Here is a 25,922-nt window from a genome sequence, read left to right on the forward strand (position 1 = left end):
TCATGAATAAGGACCGTCGTGTGTCTATAGAAACAGAGTTCACAGTTTGATATCAGTGTGGGAACTGTGCACACGCGAGGAAGTCACATCTTTCTTTCTGATCTTCTCTGAGCACTCTTGAATAGAATGAGTGTTGTATCAGAACAGATACTACACCTTTAAATATTTATTTGCACAAAATATCAAAGACGTTATATTGTAAACCAATTAGGCACAGGGCCATTGAAAAGTGTGGGAAACGTGCGTTGTTGGCCCTTTGTCAGCATGCATATAATATTGTGGGGTCTATGTTTAAAAAAGAAAATACGCTTGGAGGATCTAGTCATATGGTTAGATAATAGCCGTGTAGAAACATTTAATTGTCTATCTATCTATCTATCTATCTATCTATCTATCTATCTATCTATCTATCTATCTAGCGATGAGTGGAAAACAGAAGTTTTTGAATGATGACATGTTTTGACATATATCAAACTTTGTGACTGGGTCAGTTTGCACTGGTAAGTATCTGAACGGGGATAGACGTGACGTGTCAAGTGTCGCGTGTTCCGGTTTGCGCAAGCATAGTGTTGAGTTGGGTTAGAGATGCCGGGTAAGACGGATGGACTAAACGGGTCTCCTCTAAAAATGGAGACATAAAAAATCCCACAAGACGAGAGTCCATCGATCACTTCGCTTCCTTAATGAATCAAGAAAATAAAAATACGATTTAATTATCTGCACATGGCGCTGACATTATAGAGTACAGATACTTCAATTTGATCTTTACCAAAAGACAAAGAAGCTATAAAAATGGTTTCCTGGCTAAGCATTTTTAAATAAATGAAAAAGGAAACGTATAGGTTATTAAATAAATAATTTAAATTTATTAGTACGAATAATATTGGGTTGAATCCAAGTTTAGCGTTACAAATTCCAGATAATTGTTTGAGGATCGGCACTATTGCTAAACGAATTATTTTGCGTTAAACAGTAGTTTTTGTTTAAAAAAAATAACCATTGTAAGCATAGAACAAAATATCGAAGCCGGTGATTTTGTTTAATTTATCGATATCATGTAAATTGAAAATAAAAATGTCCGCTTGTCTTCTTCATAAGTCATTCTTTAATCTGATTGGTCGATTTTTTTCTTCGAGAGTAACCTGCCCTTTCTTTTTTGGAGATGGGGGGGATTTTCCCTTTATTTAAAATATTATTAAACAAACAAAAAAATTATTAAACAAGATTTGGGTTTTTTCCTTCAAGGAGTAGGGGGTAGAATTTTCGTTTGGAATTATATTTTAAATAAACGGAAATTCCCCCCCCCCACCCACTTTCCAAAAAAAGAAAGGGCAGGTTACTCTCGAAGAAAAAATCGACCAATCAGATTAAAGAATGACTTTATGAAGAAGACAAGCGGACATTTTTATTTTCAATACATTTTTATTTTCAATTAAACAAAAAATACTGCTAAGCGCAAAATGATTCGTTTGGAAATAGTGCCGATCTTCAAAAAATTCTCTGGAATTTGTAACGCTAAACTTGGATTCAAACTAATATTGTGGGATCTATGTTTGTGCTGGTCACTTATGAAAAGATAAATACCTTTTAATTTTAATTTGTTAATACCAATAATATTGTGAGGTCTGCATTTATCTAGGCCTAGAGGTTTTAGTTAACTTATAATAAAAGCGGGACTTTATTTGTTCGTATGTCTGTACTTGTTTAAAATTTTTTTTCCAAGGGAGATCATTACATTAAAACTTCCGGCGTACTAATGGGTGCTGATGTTGTGGAGAACAGATACTACACTTTGAATCATGTATTTGTGTAGAATTTCATAAAAATCGGCCCATTGGAGTCTATAGGGAATGAACTCGCACAGACACAGAAACAGGCAACGTTCTTTAGTAGTGAATAGATAGAGATTCTTTCTTTTTTTTCCTTTTTTTTTTCCTTTTTTTTTTGCTTTTCTACCTTTTTTTAATTAATTTTATTTTTTAATAAGCTGCAGACGTCTTGCTGCTCAACTCCCTACACAGTGTCCCTGCAAGTTAAATAATAAAAGTGTGTAAATCACGTAGAAATTCAAAACAAGTGGTCACACAATTTTATTAATAGGAACACTTTTTTTGTTCCCCGACAAAAGGTGGGTGGACCTGTAAATTCACCCTTGCTCGTTCGTCCGTTCGTCTGTTCGTCTGTCAGCACTTTTCTCAATAACTAAGCCTTGGAATTTTTTGAAATTTTGCACAAACATTAAACATGATATGAGTAAAAAAGTAACAGAACGGATTTTCCGGCAAAACTTCGGTTGCCCTCTTAGGGATACTTTCCGGGTTAAAATGGCGAAAATTGACATTTTTGTGATTATTAAAAAAAAAAAATGCTTTTGATTTTATAAAACTTTCTAAAAAGTTGTAATTAACTGATTTCTATATAATTTTGTTTGTCTATACTTCGCGATAACTCTTGTATGTGCCCCAGGGGCTCTTTTAGGGCTAATAAAAACACTCCATTTTTGGGACTATTTTACCATATTTGTCCAAAATTTTCTGTGTATGTCTATTTAGCAGTTTTGCATGGTGCTGAACTCAAATTTAAATATGTTAAGGGACTTTTAAGGCTAAATAGGGGGTGCAAATGCTGGACTTAGTCATTTCTTTTTTTGCATGGTGCAGAACGCAAATTTACACATGTTAAGGCCTAAAACTGCACCGTTTGTTCATTTTCAACAGGATTTGACGTCCCCTGGGGACGAACATTCATTTTTTTTATGTCTCGTTCACTGTGTACTCACGAGGAACCATGCACTTGTTGTTTTTATATTTTATTAATTGATGATACCACAGGTGCATATACGGAAGAGTATATGCGTGCAACTATTTGTGCTTTTATATATGTGTATATGTGTTTCGTTTTTGCTTATGTATGTGTGCGTGTGTGATTAGTTTATAGTATAATTTTGAATAACAATTTCAAACATACACATCATAATTTCATCCATTTCATTTCGTTTGATTTTTTTTTTACTTTGAAATATTTTGACGTTCTTTGAGGAAAAATAATTTTTGTTTTTAAATTTTGGATTTTCTTTCGTTTTTTTTTTTCCTTGGTTTCTCAATGTTTATTTTAATCATGGTTTTAAACATTCAAGTTGGCAGGGGTCTGCATATGTTATTTTCCTTTCATTTTTTTTTCTTTTGCTAATGGATTTCATCATTATAATATGATACGGTCCACGGAGTCGAATGAGTAGCGACCTCTGTTCTAAAACTTAATCATCATCATCATCATCATGTAAACCATCATCATCATCATCATCTTCTTCTTCTTCTAAACTATCATCATCATTAAAAACAACATCAGTATCTTCTAAACTATCATAATCATATTCTAAATCATCATCATCAACATCATCATCATCTTCTTCTAAACTATCATAATCATCACATTCTAATTCATCATCATTATCATCATGTTCTAAATCAACATCACTATCCTCGTCAATCATCATCATCATTATCAAAAACAACAACATCATCGTCTAAACTATCATCATTATCATCATCATATTCTAAATCAACATCATAATCATTGTATTCTAAGGCATCATCATCATCATCATCATCATCATCATCAGTGTATTCTAAACCAATATCATGAAGATCATCAGATTTGAACGAAAGTTTTCTCCTTTTTTAAGGCTCAACAAACAAACAAACAAACAAACAAACATTCTCATATGTATTGTTTAATCGTTAATGTCGACCCGATTTTTCTACCTACCAATTCTTCCACACATCAAAAAATGTTTAGTAAGCTATGTTCATAAAATTTTCCTAAATTAAAAGAAAAGAAAAGAAAAGAAAAGAAAAAGGATACAACTTGTTTCAGATTCTTGAAGTAAGTTTAAATCCACTAAAATATGTTTCCTTTTTTTTCAAACTTTTAAAATGATAGTAATCTGTTGGGATGAAGTAAGGCTACTATGGCGGGTGAGTTAAATTTCTCAAACATATCGTCCTAGGAGAGGCAAATTAAACTCAGAGTGCTATGTGGGTCAACTACTACTACTACTACTACTACTACTACTACTACTACTACTACTACTACTATCATCATTATCATCATCATGACCAGCAGTATATGTTACACCAAAATTATCAGCGCTAGAAAAAAAATGTGATACTTCTGAAGAAACATACAACACTGATCCCCTCGCCACCAACACTAAAGGAGGAGATAATGACTGGGAGGATAATATAATGACCAACGAACATAAACTACAATATGATCCAAATGATTAGGCATTCATGCTTGGGGAGATAATCCCAAGAAAAACAGAACAGATACTACCCTCCCCCAAAGAAGAAGTTAATCCATTGGAAGATGGTATGATGATAGTATGATGATGTTATATATTCGTTGCGGTCAGTTGTCCAATGTTGCTTTTCAGCCTATATAATTTCTAAAAATCAACTTTTGTCAATGTCTCGATATATACACTTGGCAGCGAAAGAATCTTAAAAATACTCATTCTCTTACAGATAAAAAAGAAAAATTTTTACAGAGAAAATATTTTACATAACACCGACCGATGTAACATAAAATATTCCCTTGTAAAAATTCTTCTTTTTATCGATAACAGGAAAAAAGAATAGCCCCCCCCCAATAAAACAAAAACATACTGCACTGTCAAGCGATCTCCAACCTCTGTTGCATCGCCGCTATGTTGAATCAATGATTTAATGAAATGTGCTTTGATGAACTCATATCACTTGCCCCTCCCCGACTTGCATACTCCCGATTAACCAGACAAGCAACAAAATTCCACCACTTCACTGTTGGTGCGGGAAAGCCTTCTACTCTAATAGTTTCTTCCTTCGGATTGCTAGACTTTAGAATTTACTCCTTGTTTCCTGTTTCCTTGACTGTACTGACCTGCAGAAGTTTAAATATAATATGAATAGGAACCCCGCTGCTCAACTCCCCACAATCCGTTGTTAGAAATGATCCTAAATAGTAGCCCCTTACGTTCCAAATAGTATCCACTGGGAGTTTGTTTTTAAGTGAAACTGGTTTATGCAGAGCCAGCTTTACTCTCTCGTCCCAACAAGCCTGATCCAGCGGCAGGACAGGGTCGAGATAGCTGGAGGCCAGGTGAGATGTAGGAGCTGCCGAACGTGTTGGTGATTTCCTACGTACGTACGCCTGATATTCTCAAATGGTCACTCATCTGATACTGGCCAGACTGAACGTTGCTTAACTTCTGCAATCTAACGAGTACCGACGTGTACACGTATTTATTAAACTATTTACGTTACCCCCCTCATTCCGCTCTTTCTGTTCACGCTTTAGGCACATGATGTACGCCATTTTTTCAGAATGTTTTTGCTTCGATCTGATTTATGCAGCTGAGCGTTTTTACGTGTTGTTCGTGCGATGCTTTACGACATAAGGATTCCCGAGTTCGACAGAAGGATTCCCGAGTCCGACAGAAAGATTCTGAGTTAGAACGATTCACGAGTGCGATAGAAAAATTCCAGAGTTTGATGGAATGATTCTCGAGTTCGACAAAACGATTCCCGAGTTCGACAAAACGATTCCCGACTTTGACAAAACGATTCCCGAGTTTGACAAAACGATTCCCGAGAATCCTTCTATCGAAATCAGGTATCGTTCTGTTGACAAAACGATTCCCGGGAATCTGTTCTGTTGACAAAACGATTCCCGGGAATCTGTTCTGTTGACAAAACGATTCCCGGGAATCCTTCTATCGAAATCAGTTATCGTTCTGTTGAACGATACCTGATTTCGATAGAAGGATTCCCGAGAGCAACACAAGGATTCCGGAGTGTAACATAAGGATTCTGGAGTACAACCGAAGGATTCCTGAGTGCGATAGAACGATTCACAAGTGCGAGATAATGATTTCGGAGTTCAACAAGATATACCTGAAGAAGGCCGGGGGTTACATCTACCAAAAGCTTGTGAAATTACATTCAAGATGAGAATAGTCATTTTAAAGACTACAAATACTAAAAAAAAATTTTTTTTTTAATTATTCCAATCCTCACGAATGCTTAACTATGTAATAACAGTTAAGACTTTTTTAAACGTTATTATTTAAATAATAGCAGAACCCGTGGAAAATCCACGAAAAAAGAAATATATTAAATCAACAAATAGATTAGCGTAGCATAAACATTAGTTTGCTTCGATAGAAAAGCCAATAAAAACAATGTCCATTGTATTTTAAATATAGAACTTACTCAAATTATATGAAAAAATAAGTACTAAAAAATACTCAGAGAGTAATATTGTGCTACATAGTTCAATACATATAATAAACTCACATTGTAAGAGAGAATCATTAACTAACTACTTCAGTCCAGCACTGGAATATGAAGACAATGTTCTTCTTTTTTTGCCCTGTTTCTTTCGAATGTTCCCCTTTCTTACATAATGTTTCGCTGGCTGCTTTCTTCGGTAAAGAAACGTAGCGTGTTGAAATTACTACGACCCTTTTTCTAACACTATTACAACAATGATTATAATTTATTATAAAGATATTCGAAAACGAGGCTATGTTAAAGAGAAGTCACTCCTAAAACGTTTTTTTATTTTATAATTATTTTCAGAAATTATATATATAAGAAAAACATCGGTGAGATAAACATTACTATCATTTAAAAAAAAATCAAAACAAGAACCACTTAAACAGATGAACGATAAAAACAAAGCAGTAAATCGTCTATGGCAACATAGCGGAGAGGATTAGGGCGCTGGACTGAAATACATAAGGTCCAAGGTTCGAATCCTACCAACATTCAAGCTACGCTGATGAGGAGTAGGGCTCCGAAATACGCGTGTCCGTAGATTACTGTTTTTTTAAAAAAATAAATAACTAAATAATACGTCCACATAAAAAATGTATAATATATAAAAAACCGAATGTAACACGTGCCGATGCGGGAAATGTCGAATAATTAACGTTTGAAAGTCAATAAAATTAAATAGACAGGCGAGCTCCGTGGGTAACTCTGAGATATTACAATTTATAGATGATATAAAAAGTTTTAAGAAGTTGTGAACCGAGTAAGCGCTTCTCTGAAAGAAGCCTTTTGTGGACATCGAGGAAAAGTGTACATACATATACACATACATTTTCGCTTTTATATATATAGATTATTTTTGCGAGACATACAAACACACATTTTAGTTTATATATATATATATATATATATATATATATATATATATATATATATATATATATATATATATTAATGGGGAGTACCCGGCATTGCTCGGGTGGAGGATATTGGCACAAGGACGAAACGATGTTAAGAATGGCTTTCACGTGGTTAAAAAAAAAGATAGAGAGTTGGGTAATTAGTTTTTTACGCTAACCATTAGGCCAAATAGGTAGTGAATTCAACGAGTTGGTTATTAACTTAAGAATCATAGGAGTCGCCACGCATGTGCAGAAATGAACGTTGCTAGGTAAGCTTGTTTGCGTTCGAATAGTTTTGCTTTATTATACGAAAAAGACAAACACTCGAGACGACGATACGGTGGGATTTTTTTTTTTAACTCGATCAAAAAAAAAAAAAAGTTCAAGTGTAAGTGAACGAACATCTTGCTGCTACACTCCCTACATAGTATCCCTGCAACTTATGTCCCCGATAGTAACCCCCTAAAAGTGGCACTGTGCCTTGTTTGAGGTGAAAATTGAATAGAAAAAAAAAGGTTGTATTCAGAACGTTGTCGGTGTTTAGAGAAGCACGTATTTAAGATGTATTCGAGACACAAGTAAAGCACGTGTTCGAAACGCACGGTGACGTCACAGCCGAGACGAGAAGTCACACGTGGTCAGAGAAGGAGAAATAAACTGTTTGAATATTTAGGAAAAAAAAATGCGTTGTTTAAAATGCCAGATATAAAAGCGTTTGTCAAAAAAAAAAAAAAAAAAAAAGAAAAAAAAAAAAAAGAAAAAAGAAGTAAGTCAAGTTTCTTCCTTTTTTTCTGTTTCCTTGCGATGGAGTCTACAACGTGTTGGGTCCGTTAAAATGTAAAAACACCGTTAAAAATGTCTACAACGTTTAATCTTTTATCTTCCCTCGTAGAGAAACAAAATATTGGGACAATTATAAACGTGGCATAAGAAAGCTAAGTAGCAGAGGAAAAGGGGCCAGATAGAAGAACGGATTCTACGTATTTTATTAAACACACATGATTGCGTTTTGTCTTTTTAATTTTTTTTTAGTAAGCCTTTGAAACAATGGACATAACTGTCATTTCTACTATAGACAACAAAACGAAAAAGTGGTAAAAAAATGTATACAACAAATAAATATTATCAAAGGCAAAATGAGTTACTCCTCTACCTAGCTGGAAAGATTTTTGTGTTTTAATTCATTTTGAAGTGTTTATTCGGTTATATAAAGCAAGTAGTGTCGAGCGTTACGTAAGAACAAGAAAAATGGCCGATACGAGAGTTTCACATCTTTTCAGTCTGGATAATGGCTCAAAACTCGAAAATTAAGCTAAATACTGGTAGAAATTCAACTAATAACTGTCGCCGTGACATTTATTGGGTAGGTTTCTATCGGTATTTTGTTTCATTTTCCAGCTTTGAGCTATTATGGAGACTCCTCAGATGACCGTCTCATGTCAGCTATTTTGACGTCGTTCTAACTTAGCAACTCGGCACTACCTGTGTTTTAAACTGAAACAAATCAAAACAAAAAACGCCTTTAAATAACGTCAAGGATGTGAGTTCCATATAGAAACGTTGATTTAATTTGAATAAAATAACGCATCAAGTGCGCTTGAAAGCCAAATCACAACGTAATATTAGAAAAATGAAAGAAAACAAAATTCTGAGGATGAAGTATAGCTCTTATCTTATAAATTTCAAACAAGTAAAATATTTGTTTATTTTCCTAATATTACGTTGTGATTTGGCTTTCAAGCGCACTTAATGCGTATTTTATTTTAAGTTGAAACACAAAAACACTTATCCAGGTAGAGTAACATATCTTGCCTTTGGTAACAATTATTTATTTTTTTTTCGGTTTGTTGTCTATAATAATAAATGCGCCAAACCTGATAGTATTATCACTCTTTTTGCACCAGAATTATAATCAACATAAACGTACTATGCGACGATGTGTACGGGAAAATCGCACACTGCCAGCCTGCAGGCCGGAGCCGGGTCGACACCAACTCCCCCAGGTGGCTAAAGTAGGAACTAGTAGCTTGGCAATGAAACGTACTAGAGTTAATTCCCGTTGGAGGGGACAGTGTCCTTGCGCTCCCATTGATTTTATGCCGTTGCTGTTGGTATTTTTTCTGTCTTGCTCTACTGTTCTGGAACCACACCTGGGTGACTCGCTTACTGAGCCCGGCCTGGGCGGCGATCTGTTCAAGGTCGTTACCGTCGGGATTACTGTCGAGTTGGAACTTCGCTTGCAAAAACTGGAGTTGCTCTTCGGTGAACGTAGTCCGCACCCTTTTCGCTTTCGGCTTCTGACTACTGGCACTCTCTGCAAATAGAAAGATGAGAGAAATCATCATCATCATCACCACCACACCACCACCACCATCATCATCTATATCAGGGCTTCCCAAACTTCAGGACATCATGGAGCCCCTGAGTGGGGCAAAGGTTTTTTTTTTTTTTCACGGAGCACTACCAAGATAATTTCTAAAAAATAAATATGAAAAACATTAATTTCAAATGTCTAACACTAACCAATGACTAGCGCTATGCCAACAGCATATTCTTTTCATTGTTTTGACTCTCGAGTATATATCCGACACAGTTAGATACAGATAATCAACCGAGAATCACACTACTCAATATAAAAGCATATAAGATATCAACGGATACACACCCGAGAGTTAAAACAACGAAAAGAATATGCTGTTGTCCTAGTCCTACTAATGATAATGCTTACAACTTTTTTTTTTGTTTTTGATTAATTTTTTTTGCATTTTTTGTTAATTTATTTTTTATATTTTCTTTTTCACAAACCATCCTGAAACTCTTTACACCCGTAGTTATGAATCAAATCTATTTTCTGTAAAAAGGAGATCAATACTTAAACGTCTGCAACCACTTAATTTTTCCATAGAAAACATTTGACCCTCTTTAAGAAAGAGTTCCGGAGTCTGTCAGCCTTGCTCACAAAGCCACGGGACTTCGTGGAGCTCACTTTGGGAAACCCTGATCTATATAATATTTTACTTATTCCTTCCATAGTTAGTTCGTACGTTACACGTAAAAAAGAACAAAAAACAAATACAATCTTTGTAGTCCAAAAATATTTAAAAAAAAAGGCCAAATTCACGAAATTTGGCTTAAAAAAAAACAAAACAATCTGGCAAGCCAAGACAAGGATATGAAACTAACTTTCCTTTGAGGTGGCCTCGTTTTAGAATATCATCTATATATTAATAGGATAGCGCGTGTGTTATTTATTTTGTGTCACGCTCACATCCGAGTGACTGTCGTTTAATTGTTATGGACTTCCATTTCTTGTAATAAATAATTTTACCAAAAATTCTTCATAAGTTTTGGTTTCGGTTTCAATTATAGCTGATGCCATTCAAGTCATATATTTTTTTTTTAAATAATTTTACCAATAATTCTTCATAAGTTTTGGTTTCAGTTTCAATTATAGCTGAAGGAACTCAAGTTATATATATATATATGTATATATATATATATATATATATATATATATAATCATCGTATAACGATTAGATCACTGTCTGACTGACGTAACATTTAAAATTAAGATGTTTAAATTCAACGTTATTTCACGCGGTTAATGGTAGCCGAATGGATTAGGCCTCCGCTAATCGAGCCAGAGATGTCTCGTGTTGCGGGGTTAAAATCGTTCGACTGGTATTAATCGTTACACCCTGCACTGAAGATTTCCGAAAGGATGAAACACTAGTGTCTGTGTAGATATTTAATTATTATAGTAAAAAATAATTTCATATATATATATATATATATATATATATATATATATATATATATATATATATATATGTTTTGGCTTTGGTTTCGATTCAAGTACCCAAGTCATATGGATATATTTTTGAAATCGCAACTTTATAATATATATAAAAATCGATAGCATAATAATATATACGAAATCTGCAAGAATTAAAACATCCTATTTAAGCGTACTTTACGACCAGGCCACGCCGGGCGTCCCTACTAGCTTTGATAAATACTTTTGCAACTTTAACAAAAGAGCTGCAATAATATTCTTTATTCTCTATTTACGTTGAACATCTACAGAATACCAACATCAATATATTACGTATGAATGAGTCCCCTGTTGAATTTCCACAGGTCCTGCTAGTTATATTAATAATAATAATAATAATAATAATAATAATAATAATAATAATATGATCATTGTTGTAATGGGATGAGAAAGGAACTAATAGTAATTTCGACTTGCAGCAGTTCTTTACAGAAGAAAGAAATCAGCGAAATATTACGTAAAAAAGGAACATTCAAAAGAAACAGGGGAAAAGAACGTTATTTGTCAAGAGGTGCTTGACTGTAGAAGTAAATTAAAGATTGTGTCTTACAATGTGATTTTATTATTTGCATTGAACTATGTAGCACAATATTACTTTCTGGTGATTTATTATTACTTGTTAATTAATCGCATTTGGGTCAGTTCTGTATTTGAAATACAATGGACACTATTTTCATAGAAATGTTAATAAACTCATATTTTTTAAAATGTCAAAAATGAGTCAAAACTGAAAAAAAAAAAATCGCTATTCATTTTGTACCTTTCTCTTAGTTTTGTTTTTAATTTTTAATTGTTAATCACTTCATATGCGTGTCACGTTGTTACAGTGGTGTGCCACAAGCTTTGAATGCTACAGTTTCGGTTTCGATTGTAGCTGATGGCATTCAAATATTTCTTTTTTTTTTTTTTAACTTTTGAAATCACGACTCTATAACAATATATTCGAAATCTGGACACATAAAAATATCATATTTAAAAAATATCATATTTACGACCGGGCAATTCCAAACGCCCCCACCTACTAGTCTAATAATAGAAGTGCAATGTAGACTACAATGCATTGTAGACTAAGTCACTGCGGTAAGTCATGCGAAGCTTTCTCCAGATGCACCTCGATGGGACCCCAACTAGAGTAGGCAATCAACCGATATGATTGCAAAATGGACGACAATAAAAATATGGTAGTGAAAAACATTCGTGGATGATCATTCGGACGCGGGCAAAATCAGGTATCCTTGCTAGTACACACACACGCACACAAGCACAAAAATGCACACATACATATGTTTATGAAAAATATATGCTTATTAATATAATTCACCTTATATTCATACCAATGCTTTAATTTAAAAAGCTCGATGTAACTACAGAGCATAATAAATCTCACCTGTCTGTTAAATTTATGTATGTATGTTTGTATGTAGATATGTAATTTTGCATGTACGTGCGTGCGTTTGTATGTATGTATGCTTATATGTATGTATATCTGTATGTACGTATGTGTGTACGTATGTGTGTATGTATGTTTGTATGTATGTATGTGTGTGGTGTGTTTGCATGTATGTATGTTGATATGTATGTATGTATGTATGTTTCTATGTATGTGTGTATGTATGTACGTTTGTATGCATATATGTATGTGTGTGTTTGTATGTAGTGTATATGTATGTGTGTATGTATACATGTATGTATGTATGTATGTTTTTATGTATGTATGTATGTGTGTATGTATGTATGTATGTATGTATGTATGTGTGTATGTATGTGTGTTTGTATGTATGTATGTATATTTGTATGTATTTACGGCATAATAACGTTGACACGCATCACGGGTTCGAGCCTGCCTGCATACTACAACTTTTTTTTTGCTCAACACACAAACATACAAACACCAACAAACAAACAAACTCAGGTCAATCGGGATAATATACAAATAAATGACAAAAAGTCTGTATTCTAAATTTGAAGATGTTAATCATCTTAACATTTTTTTCTTAAGCATGTTAAAATGTGTAATTTTCTCTCTCTTTCTCTCTGTCTATATATATATATATGGACAAATAATTAATAAAACATGTTAAAAGACATCTTGAAAAAGAGTTAAAAACATATTTAATTTTAAAAAAGGAAGCACAAGATAAGTGGATAGTCCTTAATCCGCGGAGTTTCGAAGAAATACTCTCCTTCTCATCAGAGGGCAGGAATTAGCAAAATGCGGGATCGGATTTTGCATGTAAAAGTATTTAATGAAACTACAAGTAAGTCACAGATCTTACTTGGTTAAAAAAAAGGGTGAGGTAAGGGGAATAGGAGGTAAAAGAAAAATGATAAAAAGATTTCACATGAATGGATAGTCCGGTGAAGGGTAAAAAATCCAAGAATTTTATTTTATATATATATATATATATATATATATATATATATATATATATATATATATATATATATATATATGTTGTTTTGATTTGGTTTTAGCGATATGTTTTGAATGAATTCAATTATTTACGAAAGTGCATTTTTACCTAAATGCGAGTTGGGAACAATTCTCCCCTTTAACCAATTTGGTACCCCCACATGGGGAGCGGTATATATATATATATATATATATATATATATATATATATATATATATAATATAAAGCTGAATGTGTGTGTGTGTGTGTGTGTGTGTGTCTGGTCACGAATAGGCTCCTATATGGTTGATTATTTTAAAAAACTGATTACATATAATGATAGAAGATGTATCGAGACATAGGAATGGGTATGTTTGATCTGGCAGAACAGTGGTTCATTAAAATTGTGGTGTCTGCGTTCGCGCCTGGTCCACAAAGTATGGAAATAAAAAATTTAAAAATAAAAAATAAAACGTTTACAAGTGTTTTTGATATAGATGTACATAAGAATACTTTGATAAGTATATTTTAACTTAAATAGGGATGGTATAATAAAATTGTGGGGTCTGCGTTCGCGCCTGGCCTCCATAGAATGGAAATAGGCACACACTTTAATAAAGACTTTTCATATGTATTTGCGTAAGTATACTTTGATAATTATGTTTCAGTTTGAAGAAATATGGTATAATAAAATTATGGGGTGTTCGTTCGCGCCTGACCTCCATAGAATGGAAATATGTCAAAAAGTTTAACAATGTTTTTAATATAGATCCACAGAATATTGTGATAAGTGTTTCAGTGTGAACAGGTATGGTATAATAAATTATGGGGTTTATCTATTTTATTTTTACTTTCATCATATTTTGCTTTGGTTTTGATACCCCCAAATTCGAAGCTATCTCTTTACAACTCTTCCTTTTTATAACCTATCATACTTTCATAAATCAGAGTCCATTTTCTGTAGGCTGTTTTTGAACCCCAGTCAACGACGGATACTTTTGCTAGTATATATATATATATATATATATATATATATATATATATATATATATATATATATGGAACTCTGTTTCAATTTCCAGTTTCCCACCTGACTACAACTTGGATGTCTCCGAATTTAACATAAAAAAAATTCCTGATGAACCGCCCCTTAAGTTAAATACTTTATCAAATCTCAACACACACACACACACACACACACACACACACACACACACACACACACACACACACACACACACACACACATATATATATACGTATATATATATATATATATATATATATATAAATTCCAGATGATAAAGCAACTAATGAGGTTAATGTAAGACTGCTTTGGCCCCAATTTTGACCCCTTAGAATTATAAGTAATCTATATCTAAAATTTCAAGTGTTTAGACCCAAAATTGGCAGAGGAGTTTTGTAGAGTTCTCAAAGGTTAAATCGTTGAACTTTGACCGCTTAACAGCCAAATTTCTGGCCGAAAACCGATTAAAAAGATTTTCCCAAATATATATATATATATATATATATATATATATATGTATATATCTTATATATATGTATATATATATATATATATATCTTATATATATGTATATATATATATATATCTTATATATATGTGTGTATATATATATATATCTTATATATATGTGTGTATATATATATATATCTTATATATATATAAGATATATATAAGATATATATATATAAGATATATATATATCTTATATATATATGATATATATATAAGATATATATAAGATATATATATATATATATGATATATATATCCTATATATATGATATATATATAAGATATATATATATGATATATATATAAGATATATATAAGATATATATATATATATATATATATGATATATATATATATCCTATATATATGATATATATATATAAGCTATATATAAGATATATATAAGATATATATAAGATATATATAATATATATATATAAGATATATATATATCTTATATATATAAGATATATATATATATCTTATGTATATATATATCTTATATATATATGTATATATATCTTATATATATATGCATATGTATATATATATCTTATATATATATGTATATATATCTTATATATATATGCATATATATATATATATCTTATATATATGTATATATATATGTATCTTATATATAAGATATATATATATATAAGATATATATATAAGATATATATGGGATATATATATAAGATATATATATATCTTATATATATAAGATATATATATATATATATCTTATATATATATAAGATATATATAAGATATATATAAGATATATATATATATATATAAGATATATATATATGTAAGATATATATATATCTTATATATATATATATATATATATATATATACACACACACGAAAATAAGGAAAAGATTAAAGAAAGAGAACGAAAATGAACTAAGTAAGGAAGAAAAGAAGAAGGAGAAGGAGAAGACGAAAAATAACAAGAACAATAATAAAATGAAAGAAAAATTATGAGGAGGAAAAGAAGACGAAAGAGAAGAAAAAAATGTGGTGGAAAACAAGAAAAATAAAAGAAAGAAAATACGGAAGAAATAGTAGAGAAAAAGAAGAAAAAGAAATAAAAGAAATATGGAAGAAAAAACAAGAAAAGAAAAACAACAAAAAAAAAATCAACGGTCACATGAAAAGAAGGAAAATTAGATAAATGAAAAATTAAAAGAATAAAAAGAGAAAAATGAAAAGAAAGTGTAGGATGGAAAAGAAAAGGAAAAAAAAAGCGAATAACGATATAAAGATAAATACTAGGATGAAAAAAAAGAAGAAAAAAAGCAAATTGAAGAGAAAATGAAGAAAGAAATCTGAAGAAAAAGAAACAGAAGAAAACAGAAGAAATGGTAAAAAGAAGAAATAGAAAAGAAGAAGGAAAACGACAAAAAGGACAAAAAGAAGAAGGAGAAAAAGAAGAAAACAGAAAAAGATAAAAGAAGAAAACGAAGAAGAAAGAGAAATAAGGAGACAAAAGGAAGAAAAAAGAAGAAGAAGAACGAGAAAAAGAAGAGAGAGAAGATGAAAAAAGAAGGAAAAGAAAAAAGAGAAAAAGAAGAAAAAAGGGGAAAAAGAAGGAGGAAAGGAAGAAGAAGAAAAAAAGTAGACGAAGAAGAAGAAAGAAGAAGAAAATTAGAAAAGGGATGAAAAAGAAGAAGGAGAAAAAAGAAAGAATAATAAAATAAGAAAACGGGAAAAAGAAGGAAAGAAAGAAAAAGGAGCAAAAAGAACAAACAGAAAGAAAAAGAAGCAGACAACGAAGAACGAAAGCGGAAAAAAAAATAACGATATAAAAAACAAACAACGAGAAAAACAAAAGGAAAAGAAGAAAAAGTTCAAGAATAAAGGATAAAAGAAATGAAAAAAGATTAAAAAAAAAAAATGAAGGGAGAAAAGGAACGCCGGAAGACGGAGAAAGAATAAAAAAGGGGAAAGCCATATGAAGCAAGAAAATGAAAAAGAGAAAAATACGAAGAAGATGAAGAAGGAGGAGGAGGAGGAGTTATATCATCTTCATCGTATCAGGCTCCGCATCGGCCGCACCCTCCACGTGTAATAACACGACCCCCGCTGGGCGAACACAAAAGCTTAACGCCCGCTCACCGGACATGTCGGTGTTAAAGGCCGGTAGAGGGCGCCAACGTCGGACAAAAACCGAAGCGGAAGTCGTTGAGCTTCGCTTGAAGCCAAGGCGCAATGGAGCGCTTGTAACTTCCGAGGCGACCGTCGGAGAGGTCAGCCTGGAAACGGGGCCAATAAAGCGACACAATCGTCGACCTCGGAAACGAGAAAAAATTAATTTCCTATTACTTGTGTATATCGCCATCGATGGTTCCATTAACAATAAAAAGGGACAGTATTACAAAATGGAAGAGCCGGTAATTCAGAGAAGGGCGTAAGGGGGTTGAGCTGGGGTGGTGGAGTTTCTTAAATTTGTAGCACAAGGTAAATGCCTTCTTAACATGACAAGTGGAAGAAAACCGACTGTGAGAGATTATATATATATATATATATATATATATATATATATATATATATATATATATATATATATATATATATATAGTCATTCACATACAGTGCTGTTTCTCAACTCTTCAGGGTGGCTAGACAAGCAATTACCTGATCGCTCAATTTGTTTACGCTTATGATAATTTATACATCACTTCCCAATATGCTCAACCTAAGATAGGTAGCATTATAATCACCCACATACAGCACATCAGTGTAGCTAGACAAGCAACTACCTCAAGCCAGAATCGAAACACGATCGCCCAAACGACAGTCGGAGCTTCTAACCGTTGCGCTATACAGCGGCAGTGAATTAACAATGTTTCGACATTATCCAAATACCTAAGCTCAATTTGTTTACACAAAGAGCATCGCTTCATACGCTAATGGTAATTTGTATATCACTTCCCAATAAAAGTATACGTGAAAACAGCAAACGGACTTCTACTGATTCTGTGCAAGAAAAAAGAAAGAAAGAAAGAAAGAAAGACATACTTGTGATGAAGTGTATCTTCGAAATATATTTATAAATTTCAAACAAAAATAAATATCTGTTTATTGTGTAATAATGCGTTGTTTTGGCTTCAAACATATATAATCCGTATTTATCTTATTAAAACTCAATAAGATTCCTTTAAACCCTTGTAAGGAAACTGAATAATTTAAATTTTTATTCCACTCAAATTGAAAAAAGAAAATTGAGTTCATATTGAAAATAAAGACGTCAAAAAGCGGGTGAAGAATTACTCAAATATAGCTCTATTATTACAAAAGGAACTTTGTGTTAGTGGGTGTGTATGTGAGTTCGTTTCCTATTGACACGAAAACGGCTGGGTCGATTTTTATGAAATTTCATACGCAGGTACTTTATCATTGAGTTTATATTGAAAAATAAAGAGGCCCAAAACTGGTAAAAACAACAAACGGACTTCTACTTTCTGAGTCTCTGCTCCAACGACAACATGGCAAAAAAAAAAAGAAAGAAGTGTATCTTCGAAATATATTTATAAATTCCAATATAAATTTTAAACAAAATAAATCTGTTTATTTTGTAATAATGCGTTGTTTTGGCTTCAAACATATATAATACGTATTTATTATATATATATATATATATTATGACAGCCCCTTTAAGAAATTCGTTTCTTATCGTTGAGCACTTTCCGTTGAATTAAAAAGTCGGTCAATTTAGCTCTTATGCGTAGATCATCGTATAACGATTTGATCACTGTCTGTCTGACGTAATGAACATTTAAATTAAAATGTTTAAAATTCAACGCTATTTCACACGGTTAATAGTAGCCGAATTGATACGGCCTCCGCTAATCGAGCCAGAGATGTCTCGTGTCGCGGGGTTCGAATCGTTCGACTGGTAGTAATCGTGACACCCTGCACTGAAGAATCCCGAAAGGATGAAACACTAGTGTCTGTAGGTATTTAATTATTATAGTAAAAAAATAATTATATATATATATATATATATATATATATATATATATATAAAGAGAGAAGTAACTATGACATTTCTTTCATCTCTCTCCCCTTATTCTCCTCATCTCTCTCTCTCTCTCTCTCTCTATATATATATATATATAGAGAGAGAGAGAGAGAGAGATGAAGAGAATGAGAGAGAGAGAAGTAAAGACAGAGAAAGCAAATATAATTTATAAAACACACTGTCTGTCTCTATTTTTCAAAGCAAGGTCGCAGAGCTGCGCGAGCTGCATTTTTTATTTGCTTTTAACCGGTAAAAGTAGTTGCTAAGCTGTCAAGATTGAAAAAGAAAATTAAATAGGCATACGTCGACTAAACATGTTATTTGTACACATGTTCAAAAATTAGATGCACACGTTAAAGTCGGTACGTTTTTAACTATTTCTTATACATCCGAGGATAGCTCAAACGCTAACGACTAAGGATGGAGTGCTATATGTTTTGGTTTCGATTCTAGCTGATGGCACCCAAGTAATATTTTTTCTTCTTACTTTTCAAATCACTATTATATATTGGGTACAACATAATATATAATAATTGACTGAGAATTGACTCTATAATAATAAATACGAAATCTGCATGAATTAAAAGATCATATTTAAGCGTATTTTACGACCGGGCAATGCCGGGCACCCATCTAGTATATAGTTTTACACGGTAGTCACAACTTATCAAGGCCCGGAAGCCACTCAGGGATAAGGGTTATTGCAAGTACAGTACGTTAGTGTGGATATTTGATGAAGTGTTTACTTAAGGGGGCGGTTCATTAGGAATTTGTTAAGGTTGGACTTGAAGACATCCAAGTTGTAGTCAGGTGGGAAGCACAGACGGAACAGAGTTCCATAGGCGTGCAATTCTAAGAAAGAAGCTTTTTTCATGGAATCCACGTTTTGATTTAGGCACAGATAAAGAGTGGGGAAAATTTTCCACAGTGGATTCAGCTAGACGGGTGTTTTTCTTGAAAGATTGGCAAGGGGGGACCGGAGATTGGAGTTCAGACGAGCACCTGTCATGGAAATAACGATAAAACAAGGATAGGCTCGCAACGTCTCTTCTGTGGGCGAGAGGTTGCAGGGTAGAGAAAAGGGCATCCCCCACTAAGCCACGAAGTCTATTTTGTACTCTGTCAAGGCAGGATAGGCTGTTTTTAGCAGCTCCTGCTCAGATATGGCAGGAGTATTCCATCCTTGAACGTACTTGGCTTTTATATATATATATATATATATATATATATATATATATATATATATATATATATTATTATTATTATTATTATTTATTCGAGGGTAAAAGTTACAGCTGGTCGCTATAAACAGCCACCTGTTTCAGTTAATGAGACTTCGCGACCCTGAACCATTCAACGCTATATAAAAAAATTTAGCGTCGAATGGTTCAGGGTCGCCTGACGAAGTCTCATTGACTGAAACAGATGAATGTTTGTGGCGACCAAATGTAACTGTTTACCCTCGAATAAATAATAAAAAATACTTTGCTCTTATTATCGAGCACCTCGTTGTATTCAGTAGTCCATACTTTTGGGCATCTCAAGCCGGAATAATATATATATATATATATATATATATATATATATATATATAGGTGACCCCCCCCCCAAAAAAAAAAACAAAAGCTAAATGGAGGCCATCTAGAACATATGCTGTAGAACGGAGAAAAAAAAAAGGCCAAAGACCCTTTTGTTTTGATGTGATGTTTTAAATATAATAAACTAGTTATGACCAAAGTTTCATTTCATTCGGACAAAACACTAAGAAACGGGGGCCTAATTAGAGTTGGGACCCATTTTTAAAAGTCACCCTGTATATATATAAAACGAAAGAAAGATCGATAGTAAGATGGGAGATAGATTCTCTCTATAAAAGACAGCATCAGAAATGCCACCTTAAATGGACGATGGTATGCTGTAGCGAAACGGATGTTAATGTATATGGTGTGCGCATGTCTGTAATGATTGAATGTCAATCGAAGAATAACCGTCATGCAACTGCTCGCATAAAAAAACTTGTCAATTACATTTAGTCTTGTTGTTTTTGTTCGGTGAGTGTTGGAACCTTATACTGTTTGCAACAGAAAGAAAAACAAAACGGATGTTTTCTAATAGAAATGCTTATATCTTCTTGTCTATAAGATATATAAAAGATAGGCTCCCTCTACCGTGCTAGAAAATTACTCCCACCATGGAGCATCGTATATTTTTACAAAGGCACAATTCGCCCATGTATGGAGTATTGTTTCCAAATCTGGGCTGGTACCTCTACTCACTTGTCCTCCACTCTTATGCAGGGTCCAACAAAAAAAAAAAAAAAAAAAAAGAAAGAAAAATAAGAAAAGAAAAAAGAAAAAGAAAAAAAAAGAATATTTTCCAATAACCGTGCGTTATTCACCTGACTGTTCAAAACATTGTTGAATAATATGTGAAAATTAGAAAAAAACAGTAAATTATTTCGTATAGATACACCGATCGTTTAAAACAAAGGAAGAGTCACAAAAAATCGTTCCTCTTTAACCGACTTTGGCAACCACTGATGCGCATCTAGTGTTCTTTCTTGAATTGGTTTAAATAGAAAAAAAACACAATGTCTTTTGATGACGTTGTCATGGAGCAATGGATATCGGGACCGCGTTGTAAGCTTAGGGTTTCATGTTCATGCCCACATAACGGATTGTTTTTATTTGTTTTTTTTTTGTTGAAAGTTTTAACATTTAAACACGGTTATTTATGTGATTTTTTTCGTTCACTTCTTCTTTATTCTCCTGTTTTTATCTCTTATTTTGTTTTTCCTTGCTTTTTTTACGCCTTGCCCTTGCTCAATATCCTTATTACACCACCTCTACACACCTGAGCAACGCCGGGTACACCGCTAGTCTGTCATAAAAAATAAGAGTTGTGTGTGTGTGCGTGTGCGTGTGCGCGTGTGTGTGCGTGCGTGTGTGTGTGTGTGTTTGTCCAGAGGTTAATACGCTTGGCAAAGGAGAAAGGGAGGGAAAATGGGAACTAGGGGTGGGGAGAAAAATAGAAAAAAAGTTTTAATAGAAATAGATTACATTTTTGCTCTGGGCAACGCCGGATAGTTATGCTAGTAAATGAGAAATGAGAAAAAGTCAACTTTTAAATTATTATTAAAAAAAATAAAAAAAAATGAACCAAAATATTTTACGTGCAGAATCCTGGCATCTTACCGATTCCATTTTGTTTTATATTTTCAGGAAGCTGTATCTCGGAAAGTCCAAGCCGATCTCCAGAAAAATCCTGGATTAGCGTCAACCATGCCTGGGACAGAAAAAGAACACGGTTTGGCAGCTGGAACCGATGCCAATAATCCAGACTCTTCAGTTCTCACAGACAAAATGAACAATGGCGCTTCGTCTGACACAGGTTGGTAATAATTCAGTTTCCATTATAATATCGGATGTCTCAAAATGATCGGACATATTTCTTGGTAAAAAAAAAATTGAATAAAGAAAATATTTTTTTTATTTTTTAACCCTGCATTAGTCACCTCGATGTTCCAAACATGGTTCGTCTCTTGAGTATGTTTATACGCCCCAACACAAAAATGTTTATAGTGTTACCATTTCGTAAAATATAGTTATCCTGCTGATTCAGCATATTTCTACATTTCCTGTTGAACAGTTTGAATCACTTGTATTTTGTTCGCATAAAAACTTGTCAATTACTTTTAGTTTTGTTGCTCTTCTTGTTTTTATTCGATGAGTGTTGGAACCTTATACTGTTTGCAACAGAAAGAAAAACAAAACGGATGTTGTCTAATAGAAACGCTTATATCTTGTCTATAAGATATAATATAAAAGATAGGCTCCCTCTACCGTGCTAGAAAATTACTCCCACCATGGAGCATCGTATATTTTTACAAAGGCACAATTCGCCCATGTATGGAGTATTGTTTCCAAATCTGGGCTGGTACCTCTACTCACTAGTCCTCCACTCTTATGCAGGGTCTAGCAAAAAAAAAAAAAAAAAAAAAGAAAAAGAAGAAAAAATTTTTTTTTCCAATAACCCTGCGTTATTCACCTGGCTGTTCAAAACATTGTTAGTCCCATAAGGTGTTTCTACACCCCAATACAAAAATGTTTAAAATTGTTTATAGTGTTACCATTTCGTAAAATATGGTTATCCTGCTGATTCAGCATATTTCTACATTCCCTGTTGAACAGTTTGAATCACTTGTATCTTGTTGATATTAATATAAAATAATACAATAAAATCTATCTATCTATCTATCTATCTATCTATCTATATATATATATATATATATATATATATAAAGTGAAAGTGCCTGTGTGTGTGTGTCTGTGTACATTTCCCTATGCAATAACTCTGTCAATTTTAAGCCTACAGATTCGAAATTTGATATACAGGATACTGAGATTTGGGAAAATCGATGTGATTGGTTTTCGGACAGAAATTTGGCGATTAAGGGGTCAAAGTTCAACGATTTGACCTTTAAGAACTCTACCAAACTCCTCCGACAATTTTGGGTCTAAACATGTGAAATTTTAGATATAGATTCCTTGGACATGGATCTAACTTAATAACTTTATTTGAGCCCTAAACAATGAATTTTAAGGGGTCATAATAGGGATCAAAGTTTAAAAAAATTGACCTGTTTTTTTTTGTTTTTTTTTTTGCTCAGCATACACCTCAAAACACCCGGGCAACGGCAGGCACCCATGCTAGTAAATTATAAAACTAAGTAAAAATTAAGATATTACATTAGCTAAACTCATAGTTACAAGCTTGAAAGAGTAATGAATTGTAAATAAAATAATAATCCAATCAAAACTTATGATGAAGAAAACACCAAAACATATTGGTTGGTTTGGTTGGTTGTTTTGTTTTACGGCATATCAACCCTTTTCAGGTTATTTAATGCCAAATCTGGTGATTTTGAAGGACGATTTTTTAATATAGTATATTTGTTTTTTTAAGTCGTATTCTATTTAAACCATAGTTGGGACCCTAACAGGTGCTACCACTCCGGGTCAGAGTGGACCTGGGAGCAATGGCAATTAAAGGGTGGCTCCACACTTCCTAAGGCCTGCAAGCTGGGACCCTCACCATCGGATATAGTTTAAGGTCATATCCAGGACCCCAAAACATATTGATTCCATCTATAAATATAAAAGCGAAAATGTATGTATGTATGTATGTGTGTATGTATGTATGTATGCATGTATGTATGTATGTATATATGTGTGTATGTATGTATGTGTGTATGTATGTGTGTATGTATGTATGTATGTATGTGTGTATGTATGTATGTATGTGTGTATGTATGTATGTATGTATGTATGTATGTATGTGTGTTCGCTTTTTCTGTGTGTCTACAAAAGGCTTCTTTCAGAGAAGCGGTCAGTCGGTTCACAACTTTTTAAAACTTTTTATATCACATATAAATCATAATATCTCACAGTTAACAACGAAGCTCGTCTGTCTATTTAATTTGCTCGATTCCGGGAAGATAAATATTCAATATTTGTCGCTCGCCGCATGTGGGTTAGTCTTTTTCCTATAACATCTTGGGGGCGAGGAAAAAAGCGTTCAGCAGTAAATGAATACTATCCCGCAGTCAAACTTGACCTCATTAACTCATTAAAACGAGCACCTGCCAAATCCAAGTAATTAAATAAATTCAAACGTGTTTCCGTTAGCATCTCGCGGTGGGGCAATGGTTAACGTCTCAAGGGTTCAGGTTCGATCCTCATACTTACTTTTTTTACCCCCCCTTCCTCCCACACCTCCAAACACCCGGGCAACGCTGGGTACCCCTCGCTAGTATTAAATATTACAGAGTAGCCTAATGATACATAATATGCGTTTATATCTACAAATTTTCATTCCCACAGGAAAAATACAAAAATATATAAATCATAAAATCATACCTACGTTAGTCAGCTTGGGTGACTAAACTCCCTAGAAGGACAAAGTCACGTCTACCTCCAAAGAAAAACTTAGATACAACTGCGCAATACTACGTGAGCTATACCCTAACTGAGTCAGGAGAGTACTGCGAGAGAGGAAAAGAAATAAGTTACCAATTAGGAATTATGAGAACTTAAGCAAAGTTGAGGGGACAAAACATCTCATAGGACTACCACAGGGTTAAACGTACACAGAATGCCATTTTATTTCACACCATCTTAAATATTAAATCGGACAAATGTCTCCCATCATTGCTAACACACGATTGTAGATGTTCACGAAAGTTTTCAATAAACTCAACGGATCATTTCAGGTGGAAAACTTATGACAAAGAAAATACCAAAACATATTAATTCCATCTCACTTGTCTGTTCAAATGTATGTATGTATGCATGTCAGGTCATGTCATATGCTACTGGTACCATGTAACCCAGTTCTACCTGCCTCATGGTCGGCTCATCGGCGACTAAACTGGTTCCCCCATCAGACATGTTTAGTGAGGAGAGTGGCTAGTCTCCTTGAAGGATTAAAAACAAGACCTTCCAAAAGGCGAATGAACTCTTTTTCGGGGTCAACGGCCAACTAGCACCGTGGGTGTTTGTGTGTATGTATGTGTGTGTTGGGGTGGATAGGGCTCCCGTAATCCGTGGTGAAGGGAACCTTTCTAGGAGAAGCAAATCTCTGATTAAAAAAAACCATAAAGCGGGAGACCAGTACTCGCATTAAGCTGGTCTGCAGTTTAACTTGTTGCTGGCAATCTTGCTCTTGCTTGTTGCTGGATCTCAACATTTTGAACCGAGAGAGAGAGAGAGAGAAAGAGAAAGAGAGAGAGAGAGAGAGAGAGAGAGAGAGAGAGAGAGAGAGAGAGCTGTCGTACAAAGCTAAGACTCTGTAACATCATCTGTGTATAGATACTCCCTCAGGCATTTGTCTATAAAAATAGT

General features: G+C 33.4%; 1 protein-coding gene across 1 annotated transcript in view; it reads right to left on the reverse strand.

The window, feature by feature from the left end:
* The window catches only part of LOC145268830 (LIM/homeobox protein Awh-like), a 490,339-nt gene that overhangs the window by 7,904 nt on the left and 456,513 nt on the right, over positions 1-25,922 (reverse strand). The window contains exon 4 of the mRNA XM_080124487.1: positions 9,264-9,533. Coding sequence (XP_079980613.1) covers positions 9,264-9,533 — 270 coding nt within the window. The remainder of the gene's footprint in view (positions 1-9,263; positions 9,534-25,922) is intronic.

Source organism: Euprymna scolopes, chromosome 44, assembly GCF_053919585.1.
Source record: "Euprymna scolopes isolate OS-2025 chromosome 44, ASM5391958v1, whole genome shotgun sequence".
Classification (NCBI taxonomy): domain Eukaryota; kingdom Metazoa; phylum Mollusca; class Cephalopoda; order Sepiida; family Sepiolidae; genus Euprymna; species Euprymna scolopes.